General features: G+C 33.8%; 1 protein-coding gene across 2 annotated transcripts in view; it reads right to left on the bottom strand.

Moving 5' to 3' along the window:
* The window catches only part of Cad88C (cadherin 88C), an 83,698-nt gene that overhangs the window by 22,508 nt on the left and 44,812 nt on the right, over positions 1-16,378 (bottom strand). For both annotated transcript variants that reach the window (XM_089635693.1, XM_089635694.1), the window contains exons 3-17: positions 15,589-15,740; positions 11,533-11,751; positions 9,303-9,594; positions 8,531-8,703; positions 7,688-7,885; positions 6,527-6,720; positions 4,431-4,631; positions 3,597-3,874; positions 3,325-3,482; positions 3,001-3,156; positions 2,249-2,428; positions 1,608-1,742; positions 1,154-1,433; positions 735-899; positions 262-425 (exon numbers count right to left, since the gene is read on the bottom strand). In XM_089635693.1, coding sequence (XP_089491819.1) covers positions 262-425; positions 735-899; positions 1,154-1,433; positions 1,608-1,742; positions 2,249-2,428; positions 3,001-3,156; positions 3,325-3,482; positions 3,597-3,874; positions 4,431-4,631; positions 6,527-6,720; positions 7,688-7,885; positions 8,531-8,703; positions 9,303-9,594; positions 11,533-11,751; positions 15,589-15,740 — 2,945 coding nt within the window. The remainder of the gene's footprint in view (positions 1-261; positions 426-734; positions 900-1,153; positions 1,434-1,607; positions 1,743-2,248; positions 2,429-3,000; positions 3,157-3,324; positions 3,483-3,596; positions 3,875-4,430; positions 4,632-6,526; positions 6,721-7,687; positions 7,886-8,530; positions 8,704-9,302; positions 9,595-11,532; positions 11,752-15,588; positions 15,741-16,378) is intronic.

Genomic DNA, 16,378 nt, shown 5'->3' with positions numbered 1-16,378 from the left:
GTAGGTATATACAATAGCTTTTCATTACGTACGAATCTGCACAAATATTAAAACTAAATTAATAATCGGGTAGTTTGTTAAATCCTTTTTTCTATTAATGATATTGCAGCATATTTTTGGGAGGTCATTGACCAAATGACCCTCATAGAAGAGCCGCCACTGACATCAATAAAGCCATTTTTTAAATATTAGCACTCTAGTACACCCAAAAGTGAACAAGTCGCCACTGGTTTGTATGTATTGAAATTTTTGTATGGTTACCTGAATGAATAAATCAACAAGGGAAGATCTTGCTGGTACTCCTGAATCTGTTGCCCGGACCGTTAGGTTTATCCAAGGATACGTTTCATGGTCTATTTTGTTGGCCACCAATACTTCTCCGCTATCGGCTTCCAGGTGTACCAACTTCATCATCTCAGCTGGACCTACGAGGAAAGAACTTCATAATAAGATAATAAATCATACTAAGGGCATACATAAATATATACCGCTTAAAGCTCTGATATAACCAAACAAAGCATATGTAACAAGAAAGAGAGATTATAACAGAGCTCTTAACAGCATAACTATATTCATTCATTCAAACAGAGCCTGCTGTCAACACATGTGCTGTACACATGCAGCACATCACCAATGTAAATTTAATTAATAAGGATGAATGAAAAACAAAAAAAAAATGTATGTAATCTATTTATAAATACATAACGAGGAACTTTTATAATAATTGTATTTACCTTCTAGAGAGTATGTGATTGATCTATTTTTATCAACATCATCTGCTATAATGTTAGCGATGGTTGCACCATTCTTTGTGTTTTCCGTTATAGATTTCTTGTAGAAAGGCCTCCTGAATTTAGGATTGTTGTCATTTTCATCCTCAATTACAATAGTCAGAGTAGCTATAAAGAGAAGTTATTGAATTAAAAGTACTAACTTACTTATTAATTACGGGCTAATTAATATTCGGTAATAAGTCAGGTTAATCACTACTTTAACTTTAACTGTCAACATTTTAAAAGACAGAATTATAAATTTCAGTAAAACAAAAATAAAACATGCGTAACGTCTACACGTTAGGCATGTACATTTTGTAGCTGAAGAGTTACATAAATACGAATTATTTTAATACAGAAATTCAAGCAAATTAGCTTACCAGAAGCAGTTTGTTTCGGCCCTCCCGTTACTGCAGCAATATCTTCAACGATTAACCCCAACCGAATAACTTCAACCTTTTCCCGGTCAAGCAAGCGAATCACCCGGAGCATTCCGTCCAGAGGGTTCAAGTCCCAGGGAGCCATGTAGTCATATTCGGTTGTCTTCACCACTGTTCCCTCCTCGTTCTTGGCCACACTGTTCTCGGGATCTAGATGGTACCGGAGTACTGGCATATCATCGGGGTCATTACCCACGGCTCGGAAGACAAATGTTCCTACCTACCAAAAAAGAAAACATCAGTATTACATTTGCGATAGAAAAAAATTCTGTATTGAAAATGATTTTTTTTATCTGTGAAATGAGAATGGAGGACCGAATACAGTTGGTTTCTGCAAATTATAAATTTATGATTGTAATATATTGCTCAAAGGTTTTTTTATTATTGAACTTACTTGTGTATTTTCCCTCACAGTTATAGTTCCGGGATCCACAAACATTGGCGGTTTATTGTTAACATCGACAATCGAAATATTGACGAGCACGGCTGCGTTCAGTTGTTGGTCGCCGATACCCCCATCGAATGCAATCTGAAAAAGATTCAACTATCTCATAACAAGAAAAAGCATATTTAAAATAATGTAGCATCAAATTTATCAAACTCTTTTACACATTGCATTAATTCGACTGAAGTTTAGTAAATATGATAAAAAGTGCATCTTCATGGGATTCATGAACTGATGCATTAAAAAATCATTAGTTACAGTCTGACAGTGTAGTTTTTTGCTGTTTAATGCAATTCGAAAGACGATGAATATATTTTCTTCTAGGTTAGTGGTTCAGTTTTTAGAATCCTTTCAATAAATGATATTCTTCAAGTAATCCTAATTTTGTTAGTCCTACTGGTTGAATCAATGTTTTTATGTGACACCCGATGCATAAAAATCTTTCGCACAATCAGGTATAAAAACAAGGGCCTAAGCCATGTATTGCTGCCAATGCAAGAATTTCGCCAAAATGTGACTGTAATGATTTATGATGGAATTTTACTCGACTCCAAAAATCATTCATTCCAAGTACATATTCAGATAAATACCACAGTGAGTCCATATTTGTTGCTCTTGGGATCAGTTCTATCAGGATCCAATGTGGATCCTGGAGCCACCGAGATGATTCCGCTCTCTGAACCAATGACAAACTTGTCTCCCGCTCCCTTCTGTATCCTGTACACCACCTGGTTATTGGGGGCTGATCCATCACTGTCAAATGCTTTCACCTGATGAATTAAAATTAACATACAAAATTCATTTATATTAAATCTTTTGGTCGGGGGCCAGGTTAACTACGTCAGGTTCTACAATACCCCAATGTGGAAAATTATTGGCAACCAAAGCCATATCAAGAACCGATATGGCTGAGTATCAATGCTGATTTCTCGCCGTATCAACTGTTGATCAATCACATGCAAAAGTTTAACCCCTAGAGCAATTTTGGGAGGTATTTCTCCCAGAAGTTAAACATCAGTAGAGGCTTTGGGGAGATATTTCTACCAGTCTGATAAGAACTGGTAAAATTAGTTTTGTATTATGGTGAGACATATTGATTATTTTTTATTTAATACAAAATAATATAATTTCAAATCATAACAGTATGCAAAATAATACAATGTTTTTTCCTAATTATTCTACTACTCCAAAAGGTGAGGTCCAGTAGTGTGTGAACAATATTAAAGACTTATTAAATAACTACTAATGTATTTAAGTGAAATACATTGCAAAATATCAGAGGCTAAAGTGAATATTGAATTAATAATTTAGAATAAATTATTTAGCGTTTAAGTCAATGTACCTCTAGAATGGGGGTACCTCCTGGCATGTCCTCAGGTATGGACCTCTTGTAGATCATTTGTTGGAACATGGGAGAGTGATCATTCACATCCTGAACATATATTGTCACTGGAACTTCTGCAGACAATGGTGGAACACCGAAATCTCTTGCGCGAACCTTAAACACACCAAAAATTTGAGGTTCAACAAGGAACAATTACAATGTAAAGTTCAATCCTGATATTTTTCACACTTTATTAGCAGTATGTGAAATATTTTATAAGCAGTATGATGCATATTAGTGAAACATTTTTATAATGTTGTTGAGATAAATTAAATATCTTACCGTCAATTGTATGGGGCGAACATTGCTATTATCTCCGGGTAACTGTTCAAAATCCATTGGACCAATGGGTTTCAACACTCCAGAATAGACATCTATGGTGAAATTATCTTTGTACTCGCCGTTTACTATGTAGTAATCGACTTTACTATTTCTCGTACCTATTGAAAAAACAGGTTTTACTGACATGGTAAAAAAAACAATATATACATTTCTGATAAAAAAAGCAATACAATAATTATTATTATTGTTTTTAAAATTGAATATGTATTTACCATTTAAATCTGCATCTCTCGCTTCCAAAACAAGCGGACTTTCGAAATCCTTCTCTCCTTCCAAGAGTCTGGTTTCGTACTTGTTGAGTAGGAAAACTGGGGGATTGTCGTTAACATCCTCAATGTTGACTACCAGCTGTACTGTGTTCCTGTTGCCCTGTCCCAAGTCATCCCTCGCCTCAACAGTTAGATAGTGTCGGGAGACCAGTTCTCTGTCGAAACTATTGCCACCGGGAAGTTTTACGGTTATGATTCCTGACACCGAGTTTAGATTTAATCTGTGAAAGATTAGTGTGGAATTATTTAGTGCATGAGGGAAAACAATAGTGACAAGTTCCATGTTAGAAATTAATTTACAATGCATAATCAGCATTTTCAAACGTAAGAATCATTTCAAACATTTCCAGACCCTCGATAAGTTCTCCCTCATTCTAATAAACTAGGCTTGCAACAGAATGAAAGATTACAGCGGAGCTCACAGATTGTCACAAAGCTTGCTAGGCGACTTCATGAGTGACAGCAAAAATTAACTAGTGGATTGGAAGCAAGATAAAAGAAGCCAAAATTACTGTTGCAAACTATACATGTAGTAAATGTGTGAAATGTTTAAACTAATTGAGTTACTCGCAGCGAATACCTTGTCACACCGAGCGATTTCAACGCTGCTATTTGAAATAGTACCGTTTGAATAGCAGTGTGACTGAGGCTTAAAGGATGATTGGAAAGGATGAAGTGAAATTCAAGTATTCTTGATATCAACAGATGACCAACAAAGATGAAAGAATCAAAAAATGGCAAAACATTTGAGGGGGGCTTATGTTATGAAGAACTTACAGATGTGCAATGCCTCCTCCCAGGTTAGTGTACCGGATGCCCCTGGTGCCGTAATTTCCAGAGTCTTCGTCCATTGCCTGCACCCAGGCAACAGTGGTGCCAACCCCGCAGTTCTCAGGAATGGAAACATCATACATTGGTTCGGTAAACTCGGGGAAATTGTCATTCCCATCCCTTATGTGAACCGTGATGGGAACAACACTGAAATAAACAATATTATGTTTTAACCACTCGAGCAACAGCATATTTAAAAAAAGAAAAAGCCTCGAGCAATAGATTTGGCCGCGCTCATTGCAAAAATCGTACCTCCGAATATTAATACGGAAACTTAATATAAACTATGACAAATAATTATAAGCAATAATTAGTCATCCGAAATACTAATACAAATTGAAAATATCTCCCGAGTAAAAATAAATGCCGCCAACGGGAATTGAACCCGTACCTTCTGATGTCCGGTCAAGTGCTCTGTATCCACTGAGCTATGTCGGCTTATTTCCAACCCGCCAAATGATTCAATACGTACTAGTACCTCAATCAACAATTACTGCTTATTATTTATTTTTTTTCACCTGTAAACAACCAACTTTATTTTTGTAGGAAAGGCTTTGTTAGTGCTAAATTTCTCACTAGATGGCATCGAGACATATGATATCTTCATTTATTGGTGAAATATTTTTGACTTGTCAAATATTATTATTTTTTTATACTGATAAACTAACGTTTATAAGACAAGGTTTTATGCATGACTTTGGTTTTATGCGGATGACTAATTATTGTTTATAATTATTTGTTATCCTTTATGCTATGCATAAAACCTTGTCTTATAAACGTTAGTTTATCATTATAAAAAAATATATATTAATATAAACTGATCGCTTTAATTCTTTACAGATGCAATTTGGGATTAGTAAAGAAGGAAGAAGCGCAACACAGCATAAAATCCCAAAAATAAACCAGGATAACGTAAACAGATATTTAATTTTTAGAAAACAACTTAAAATGGCATCTACATGCATACACTATACAAAACATTATTTAGAAAAATCCATGACAGGAACATTAGTGACATCTTTTGGCATTCAATATAAACTCAAGCTAGTGTCTAAATATATTAGCTGATGCGGGTAGTTCAAAATAAATTAATTTTAATTCACAAAATCGCCCAAATTTGGATAGCTGTCGATGGAGTGTTAAAAATGTTACATTAACCCCTCAGCAACGTAAGTAGATATATGCGTTAAAAATACGACAGCAGTCAAGTACAATAAGCGTGTTTACACGTCAACGCGTGTCTCTCCATAGAAATCGTTCTTACTCCGTTATTATTTTAGTTACATCCCTCAAACAAAAACTAAAAGGTCGATTATAGATCAAGCTACACATCACTACCAAGTTGTCTATGGAAATACAAAACAGGAATCTGCTGACAGTCGCATAATTGACACAACATTTTTACCCGCGCAAAATGTCTGCCGGTAGCGCCGCGCGCTTCACATATTAAATTTTTATAAAATATTTTTATATGAAATGATAAAAAAATGAGGTGATAAAAGTGTTTATTACACATATATACAATAGAATAAATATTTTTGTTTACATAATCTGTGATTTTAGTACCATTTTCACCTAAAAACATGACGTGAGTCATTTTTAACCTATTTTTAATGTTTGCGTTCTAAATTTTAATATTTAAAAATGCTAATATTTATTTGTAATATAATAATTTGAAAGCTTATTTTGTAACTTTTCTAAAACAGTTTTTACTATTCGGCTACGTTCAGAAATGTTTCATTTATAGAGCTTTAATTGTGAAGCGGTAATAACAAAAAGTTTTCGTAAAATGTCATTTCGTTAAAGACAGTTAAAGTGCTTACATGGCGATTTTCGGAGGGGTTAAACAGGAATAGAATATTTACTTGAAAATGTACGGATATGTTCCAATTACTCTTAATTCTAAAAGAACAAACGCCAGTACTATTAATAATTTATTACCACTGCTTAAAAAGTAACACAATTTTAAATTTTGTCTGTCACAGCAGTACTACATATTGTATTGCTTTATTACTAAATTATTATAAAATACTAAAAACTACCTCTTTTTGGGTTGTAATGGAACAGTTTCCTTGGCAATCAGCGAGAAATTCATGACGGTAACTTGTTCATAGTCCAGGTACGAGGGGTTGGCGACCCTTATAAGGAATGAGGCCTCATTCACACCGCGGGCGGGAGTCACCTCAAACACCCCATTGTCACCCTCCAAATACAGCTCAAAAGTTCCATTTTTACCCTGAAAACGTGTTGAAATCACATTAGTTTAATTCTTAATATTACTACTTTTTCTAGTATCTCTAATTTGGAGACTACATTATTAACCTTTTGTGTGCCGTCATATTCAATAGGCACAGTCGGAGGAATCATTTCTCAGAGTTATTTTGGGGAAACTACTTATGGTAGATTATATACTATTTTTATAAATATATAAACACATTATTTGGTAATACTACGACCAGGATGCAGTTCAATATACCACTCCACAGAATTCAAAACTTAGGAAATATGTATTCGCACATAGATGTATGGAATATGTCACTGATACAATATAAACATGAAATAATCAAATCATTTATCCATGATACAAGTTCTCACTAAAGAAGTTCATTGTTAAATTTATCAACTACATCAACAAATTAAATGTATGATTCATAGAAGCATTATAAACCATCATAATCTGTAGTATTATTTAGTTATAAAAAATAAAAAAGTTTTTTCATCATTAAAATTAACTTATATAAAATATTAAAATACAAATCGGACAGTTCCGAACTCCTGCAACTAGGTAATTCCCCGGTACAGCGGTTTCGTACTATGCGAAACCAATACCGAACCAATACCGTAACAATAATGTTGTGATTCTCTGATCACAGTACTTTAAATTTTGGTTTTTATTTTTTACTGAACTTTAAATTTAAATTTTTAATGCATTTATTTTTAATTAATTTATGTATGTATGTATATTTCTTTCTCATGTTAAATTGTACTGCCTTTATGTATATATGTAAAAGCCCTCTGGGCGTAAAATATAATAAATAAATAAATAAATAAAAACAGTACAATTTTAAAAAACAAGTTATTACGAAAATAGAATCAGTTGGTAGACGGCGAAAAATTTAATTTACATAGTTCTAATGGATCTCTGCTGTAACCTCTATTTTGATTACAAACTGAATATTTTTCTAAAAGTTTTAATAACATACCTGATCATAATCAAACACTTCTGGTATCGCATCCTGTAAGAATGTGAGAGGAGTATTCTGTTGAGCATTCTCTACGACTTCACAGATATATCTCTTGCTGCGAAACTGAGGGGTCTCATCATTAACATCAGTCAGAATTATCGTTACTTCAGTTGACGCCGTGGGTAGAGGGTCCACCTCGTGCGATTCTTCGGTTGCCTAAAATAAGATTTTTAAAAAGGTTATTTCTAATGGCAACACTTTGTTATTCTAAATATGAATTCAATATTCTAAGCTCTGCTAAGCAGGTACTTATATTGAATTTCAGCTTTACACGGTGCTAAATATAAGCAGAATAAATACATAGTCTTGTTTTTAATAAGACATACTAGAACATTGATTGCACTAAATTGCCAGCAGCAGAGCTGTAAAATTACAGATGGACAAAAGCCTCTTGGAGAATCTATAATCATTCATTCTCTTCTGTTCTTCAAAAATTCTCGAAGATTCTAGTTCATTTTGTCAATGCACACGATTTTCGGTAGTGATTAAGTTCATCAATTTATTAATTGAAAAACTTTCACACTGAAGAAAAAATAGATAATCGTAGGAACAATTAAGCAATCAAGTAAGAAAAATAAATGCCTGATGGATGTTACAACGCTGCCAAGAAGTAGAGATTGAAAGAGCTAAGATATGTACATACTTTCAGAACATTATTGTCATCTCCAAGTCTTCACATTATAATGGTTTTCTAATAATAAATATGATCATAATATTATTATGATCATATTTTATTCTTAAAACTTCGTGTGCATAATTAATATTATTGATTAGTTCCAAAATACCAGTAATTTTACTAACAAGTATCTCCAAAATGTAGGCCCCGTTATTATTGTCGGGGTCTTCTCTGTCCAACGAATTAATTGTGAAAATGACACCAGAGGTTCCATCGATATCGAATTGATCTTCTCCACCGGAAATAATACTGTAAGATATCCGATTGTTGACACCGCGGTCGCCATCCACTGCGTGCACTGAAAATATACCTCCCACAAATTAGTCACCATTACAAAGTACCGTTTTGTTGGTAAATAAATCGGCGGTTCAAATTGATTTTCATGTTGATGAACTGTCAAATCAAAATGTTGTGACTTTAGTGCGCTGCGCTTGCGCATTTTACGTACAACAAGAATCGAGTGTATTCCCCACTTATGAAAGTTTTTTAATGCATTTGTACAAAATAATAATAAAGTTAATATCCAAAACCAACAAATATTATATTATTAATTTAGTAATTTTTAGAATTTAGAGTTTATTTATCATACTGGAATAATGTTTAGTCATTTACTTGAGTCTTGGAGGGAATTTCGAATTGCTAATTATAATACATTATTTTATTTTCAAAATCTTTGCCGGTGTCCGAAGGAGGAACTAACGACCGAGTAAACTACGTTTTTTTCGAATCCGTGGTATTTTGGCACTTGCGATGCCACTGACTGCAAAATTAAGAATAGCGATTACAATCGTGAAAAAGATTGAAATCAAAAGGTTTATGTAAAAATTATTTTGTCTTTCAGTCATAGATTTTTGGATTTGTTGATTTCAAGGTATTCAATGGATTAGTATTTATTACCTTGCAAAACTGATGTCCCAACTGGCGAATCCTCGCTTATTCTCGTTACTGGGGTAACTCCAACAAACTCAGGTGGTTGATCTTCTATATCTTGTACCTTAACTAATATCGCTGCTGTACCCGTATTCACACGGCCTTGGTTGGCCCTATCTGTTGCTAAAATTCTTAACTGGTATAAAGACTTCTTCTCATAATCTAAAGCGCCTACAAGACGTATTATTCCTTTGCCGTTTTGAGTTTGCACGGAGAATAAATCAGAATCGCCGTCAAGCTCTTGAAGATTGTAGACAACCTGTAAAATGACAAATTTAGTATCAGGAAAAAATTGAAAGATCTTCCAATAATAAATATTATGGTTGGACAAGAGGTGAGGTGGTGTATGTAATTGGGAACGCGATTACCCAGCGGTTGATCCAATTTAATCTTTATCTTTTCTGTAAGCTTTTCTATACTGTGGGTAGGGTATTCAATTTCTTCTAGGTAAAACAAATTATTTTTAATTATGCATGCCAGTATGTGCGTACTCATTTACATTGCGAAATTCTGTTAGCATTACCAGAGAGTTAGTGTACACCTCCATTTACGACTACATAATCACTCAACGGAATCTAAGCATAATCTAATTTGATTCCGTTGATTTTGCGTCGAATAGAACAATACACGAAGAATAATACATTTTATAAGAGTCAAGAACTTTCTGAGAGGAAATTAAGTAAGATAGTTTGGAATTATTTGCATATGATAACGATAACACAATGGACCGATTGCGGAGACCTATATTTTTCGAATATCTGAATCATCCATGATTTTACTTCATTACAAAAGAATGTCGCTGGTTCGAAATCCGATGTGATTTCACACATACCTTTAAAAACATATTGCGAACTTGTTCTGTGAAAGATATTCTCTCGGTACCTACCACCCTTTTGGAAGACGACCATTGTAAATCGAAATTCGAAACTTTGTCTAAAATTGCATTACCTAGCTCTGTTTACAGCTTAGATTTGATTATCCATACCCAGACTTAACCTAAAATGGGATTCCATAGTTCCGATGACTGCAGACAAGCTTACGGACTGCAGAGGGAAATGTAATTCTCTACTTCTCAATGGAAAAAATACAGCTAAAGCCTAACCTACACTTTAAACCATAGGTTCCCAAAGTGGTCTATATGGAGGTGTGGGGTCGATAGGGGTCGATATCAGCTTGCTGGGGGTCCATGTAAGCTAGAAAAAAATTTAGGGGTCCACAAGATTCAAATGAGGGTACATACGAGCCGACCCCCATTTACCTCAAGTCAACATTTAGGAGTTCTATTCTAATACTAAAAAAAGACTGAGAAATTACTTATTTGATATTTGTATTTATATATATTTCGTAAAATTGTTTATTGAGGTATATAAACAGAGATATACGTTCTTTTTCTCGTCAGAATTAATATATTGAAGCAAAACATTGCACATCGGAAGTTGCGAATTTTCCTAGATACTTGTTTTTGAAAAACGTCCAGGGTAACGTTTATCAACATTTAAATGTACTTCACACAGACATAAAAACTAAGTTTGAGGACATTTTGACTATGGAAATGGAACGTCGAAGAATCGGAAATCATGTGACAAGAAGAAATGACCGGAATAATCACTGACAAAGAAATTAAGGGGCAGTTCTGTAGGGCCAGCTACAGAAAGAAATTTCCGTTGCTTATCCTGCTTCATTTTCATTTGGTGTAATACCTCACAAGGGCGCCCCTGTCTGCACAATGCAAATACAGAGGAACTATACCGTCACCCGGTTGTTGGACAGGCAAGGGAAGGGAATCTTTTTACGAAAAAATAAACGATTATCACATGGGAAGTTAATAGTTTTAGGAAAATTCAATATTCGGCAGGCAGGGGGTCTACGGAAAACAAAAAATTAGTAAGTGGTCTACGGGGCAAAAAAGTTTGGGAACCTCTGCTTTAAACATTCATAAAATCACGAATGGGTTATCTTGATGTCGGAAAACGTGTTCATAAAAATTCTAATATTTTCGCATTTCGTCATTGTATATTATCAGGACCAACGTAGGTGCATAAACACGTTTTCCCATGTATTAAGAATGTACTAAAAGTTTATTAGGGAACGGCTTACAAACCCGTTTATAACAATATTTAATAAATTAGCTCTAAATACTATTTTTTTTCCGTTTCTACCCACAATTTTATTTATTTATTTTTGGGTGGGTTTTTACCTGTCCATAGGCTCCTTCGTCTAAATCTGTGGCCTCGACAGAAGTGAGTATTCCCGGGGAGGCATCTTCCTTGACAGTGATAGCAGAGGGGTATGGCTTGAATACAGGTTCGTTGTCGTTCACGTCCTCCACGAGGAGCAGAAAACTCTGCGTGATGAAGTTGCCGTCTCCAAGATGGCCGTCTGTGACAGTGAGCACCAGGGCGTACTCGTCCCTTGTCTGAAAAAAAAATTGAAATCTCACTTTTCTGCTCTGAACATAGGCAGTACATTATATATGTGTCTACATATTATGTATATTATCGTATGGTAATTTGTTAAGTATGTGTTATGTATACCTATACCTAGAAAAAACAATAGAACTATTACCTACGTCAAACTCTAATAGTAAGAATAATACTCGGACATGATCAAGTTAATTATACACACAAATACAAGATATCCTATCAACTGCAAATTCGCTGAACTAAATTAATCCAAATAGCCGCACTCCGTAGGCACCTGCTACCGCGTACCTAGTATCACAAATAATCAGAAAAACCTAGTAAAATTTGGTTATACTAGAGCGCTAGAGCTAATCGTAAATGATCGGTTTTACTTCGGAGGTATTCGTTTAATGAGGCTCGCCTAAAACTAAAAACGCGAGATCATATCGGCTACCGTTTATTTCGAATCAATGTGACTTCCCCACTCCCCTCTGCTTACATGAAATCATCCGCTCTCGGAGGCGGGCCCTATCTCCGCCTCATTAGCGTATTTGTACTGCGTTGTGTAGTAGCTCGGCGCGGCGAGCGGAAATCCACATGTGGCTGGTCGCGTTACACTGCACTGGTGTGATGAATTACATAATATAAAGACAACCAGTCCTAGGGAAATACTAAAATATTCATTCTAATAATTAAATTGAGGTAACTAAGACGTATACAATTTATTATCCCCTGCCTCTGGTATGGTAGCATTCGGATAGTAAACGGTGACGGGAAATTGCCTGGCAGCCATCTTGTATAATAAATTTTGAAATGATTTGTGATGCAAAGTGGTGAATAATTAACTATTATAATTTTATTTTTGTGATGTTAATGTAGTTATAATGGTTTATGATTTTTTGGCTATTTGATGAGACAAGGAATGAGATGTCATTAAAAAAATTAAGTAATTTTTGACATTTTTCATACATCTTCCCACTCACTCAGCGGCTTCAAATTGTTTTTCAATGGCTCCGCCTAGGGATGTTTAGGTTCAAGAGCTCAAGAAAGATTTTTTACAGTAACGTTATCTCGGAAGGGTTTATTTATTATTTATGTCTATTCTTGAATATACATTTACAAATGATTACAGTGTATATACATATACACAAGCAATTGCTTTTTATGGGAGAACATTGAAAAATAATAAATATTAATCATATCATAATATCTATTACTAGTGAAATATATATATGTATATCACACATTGTAAATTTATTTATTGAATAAATTGAATTTGTTTAAAAAAAAAAATAAAAATATTGTAGTACAGAGAAAAAAGTACAGAAAAAAGGTAAAAAAAATAAAGAACATAGGTTGATATAGGTAAAACTGTGTGTGGGTGATATTGTATGTTACGTGAACACCTCACTAGGAAAACCTGTGCTGAGGTGTTAACGTGTTTGTGATTAAGTGTGACAGGTATTTATGTGTATTTACAGGGTTAAGCATCAACTTTGGTTTCTAAGCAGTTGGGTAGATACCTAAGTTTTATTTAGGTTCCTTTCCTACTGAGATACCAATTAGGATAATATAGTCAAATACCAATAAATCAAGACAAGATAGGTCTCAAGTAAAACTTGAGACAGCAATAAATTAATAATTCAAGTTATTTACATCGGATACGGCCTGGGTTGCTTGGATATCTCAGTGACTTAGACAGTGTTAAGTTAATTTAGCCACAAGTAATGTTGTTTAAACTTTATTAAAAGTAAAGGAAAGTGGATAGATTTAGGCACCTACCGGTTACCAGTTAATCACCACTGACTATTATTATCACGATTAGAATACCGAATCAGTTACGAAACTTCACAATGGGCACATCCCATAGGGCACAGCAGAGATTAAATTGGTGACCCGTAAATTAAAAGTCATTTTCATGCAATGAAAATCGATGAAACGGACTTTTCGCAGATACTTTTGCCATTTTAGTAGATAGTAGTTAGCAGGTACATAGCTTTTCTATTCGTGTAACACTTTTCTTGTTAAGCATAAGAAAAATATACGATAATTTAAAACATCGTCAATAAATGAATAGAATATGTGTATCAGCCTGTTTGCTAGAAAAAAGTATGAACCTAAAAAGCCCTGGGCGGAGCTATTCGAGAACAATTTGAAGCCGTGGGGTGAGGGGACAGATATTTGAAAAATGTCAAAACCTACTTAAATTTTTTAATGACATCAAATTCCTTGTCTCATCAAACACCCCAAAAAATCATAAGCCGTTATAACTGCATTAACAACACACAAATAAAATTATAATAGTTCATTATGCTGCACTTTGCATACTATAATTATTCAAAAGTTTGTCATACAAGATGGCCGCCAGGCAATTTCCCCTCACCCTATATATGGCTTCAATAGGCCACTTGCATGGATTTCATAACGACTTGGAAAAAATCGTGTGGATAGATCTTTTTACTAAGATTACGAAAATGTTAGTAAAATTTTGTAGAAATGTACATTTATTTTTATTTTTAAATAAATAAATCCATTATTTGGGCTCGTGTCGTCACTACATGAAAATGTCCCGTCTACTGAAAATGTTCCTATTAATTTTGTAAAATTCCACACTGATTTAATTTTTTTATATGGCATCACTTTGATTTCAGGCGAATTTTTGAATTCGTTCACTAGATTTATTGTTTGTTCTCTGCGAACTTTTCATTTGGTTTGAATTTTTGACAGATGTGAAGAGAACCCCGTACAATTTAGATGTCGGTACGTGTTTTAGAGGTATAATGGTTATGGTGCTGATTTTATCAAAATCAAATTTTATTATTATAATTTACAAGTACAAGTATATTACATTGGATTTATTAATATAGACGTTGTACATTATAATGATTTATGATCAATAAGATGGATCAAGGAAAAAAATATTTATGAGATGTAATATTTTTGGTATGCCTCGTTATTCTGCTGTGTCATTCGTGTGGAAAACGTTCTTTTTTTTAAAATGATTTTCGGCTATGTAATCATTGTTTTTTCTCACCTATAAAATTATGTCCCGTCTTTCCGGTTTATAAAAAAAGGTCTGATTTTTCGGATTGAAATTTTCAAAAAATCCCCAGGGTTTCAAAAATACGATTAAAAAAATAATAATAATACAGAATGTCTTAGAATATTTTCCTTAACCGGAATTTTTTTTTAAAAAATATGATGCAAGTGGCCTATTGTCCGGGGCCGGGAATTGCCAGGTGCATGAGAAAAAGCCGGCGAAAACTCTAAACGCTGCATAATGTTATTACGCGGCAAAGCTTACATATATTGTGAGTAGGTACTACAAATCATAACTGTAAGAACTAATTTTCCTCGGGTCGTCTAATATTTAAGCCATTTGCTTTCCTATCTGCTTTTCGTCTGAGATTTGGAATAGATAAACACTTTCAAAATTATCGTAAATATGAATAAAATAATCACTTATCATAACAAAGATAAACAATGCGCACTCTTTCTCGATTTTGCATAATTTAAAGCGTATAAGTCGGACCAACGCAACGTAGTATTTCCGACATTCGCGGGGGGTAAAACCCTGTGCGATATATTTGTTTCAATTCGGAATAAAATTGGCAATGGGTCATGGGTTAAATTTGTAATATATTTCTTTATGTTTATTTTAATAATAATAAAATAATTGTTTTACTATCAAAAATATTAACACTCCTTTACTTACATTTTCACTTCCTTCAATTAAAGTCCCGTATTTTTTTTTATTGATGTTATCGGTAAATAATCGACTTTCGGTGACATATCGGTAATATAGTTCGACAGATCTATAGACTAAAAGCCGTTGAGCATTATGGACTTACCTCTCTGTCGAGTTCTTTGGCCAAGAAGACATTGGCTTCGTTGGATGAAATGGACTCTATCCTAAGGATATCACTCCTGTGCTGGTCTCGGATCCCGAACTGAAGGTCGTCCCCATCAGGGTCCACTCCTCGAAGACGGTAAATTAGACTTCCTGAAAAAATTAACGTCAATTTAAAAAAATGTGGAAATGGTAAACAAATTAAATTTTGATTAAATTATTAAGTAGGTGGTACATTGATGCTTCTACTATTGCAACTTAGATGAATTATATTGTCATTGTTCTAAAATCTAAAATCGTCTCATCAGTGTTTTGAATTTATTTGTTTTTAGTAAGCAAATTAATAAACCTATAATTTTTTATAAGTACCAGAAATGTGATGAAAATAAGATTCCAATAAGGAACTCCAGTCTTTTTTTATTAATAATGAACTCCTAACATAAACACCAGGATATCCCTTTTATTTTTATAGTTAATTTTAATAGTTAAAATAATTTTCAAAATGTTAAGGCGAAGCTTAAAGCTAAATCACTATTTTGATTAATCTTTATAACGAATTGGTTTACATCGTGGATACCAAAAAATATGCTTAGATAAATTGAAGGTTTTCCTATCGTTTTGCTTGAGTAGAATACAAATAAAAAAATAAATTACTCAATAAAAAATATAAATGTAAGCTACTAAAATTTTTTTTCAATAGAAATGTGTGAACGCGTAAAGGAAACAACTGAAAAAAATACATTATTATAGTTAAGATTATCTGTGACAGTTTCACTTGATTAAATTTTTTG

Source organism: Hesperophylax consimilis, chromosome 9, assembly GCF_061612785.1.
Source record: "Hesperophylax consimilis isolate HC1 chromosome 9, BYU_Hcon_1.0, whole genome shotgun sequence".
NCBI classification, from domain to species: Eukaryota; Metazoa; Arthropoda; class Insecta; order Trichoptera; family Limnephilidae; genus Hesperophylax; species Hesperophylax consimilis.
Note: the sequence above shows the minus strand (reverse complement) of the source record. Positions and strands in the feature narration are given on the sequence as shown.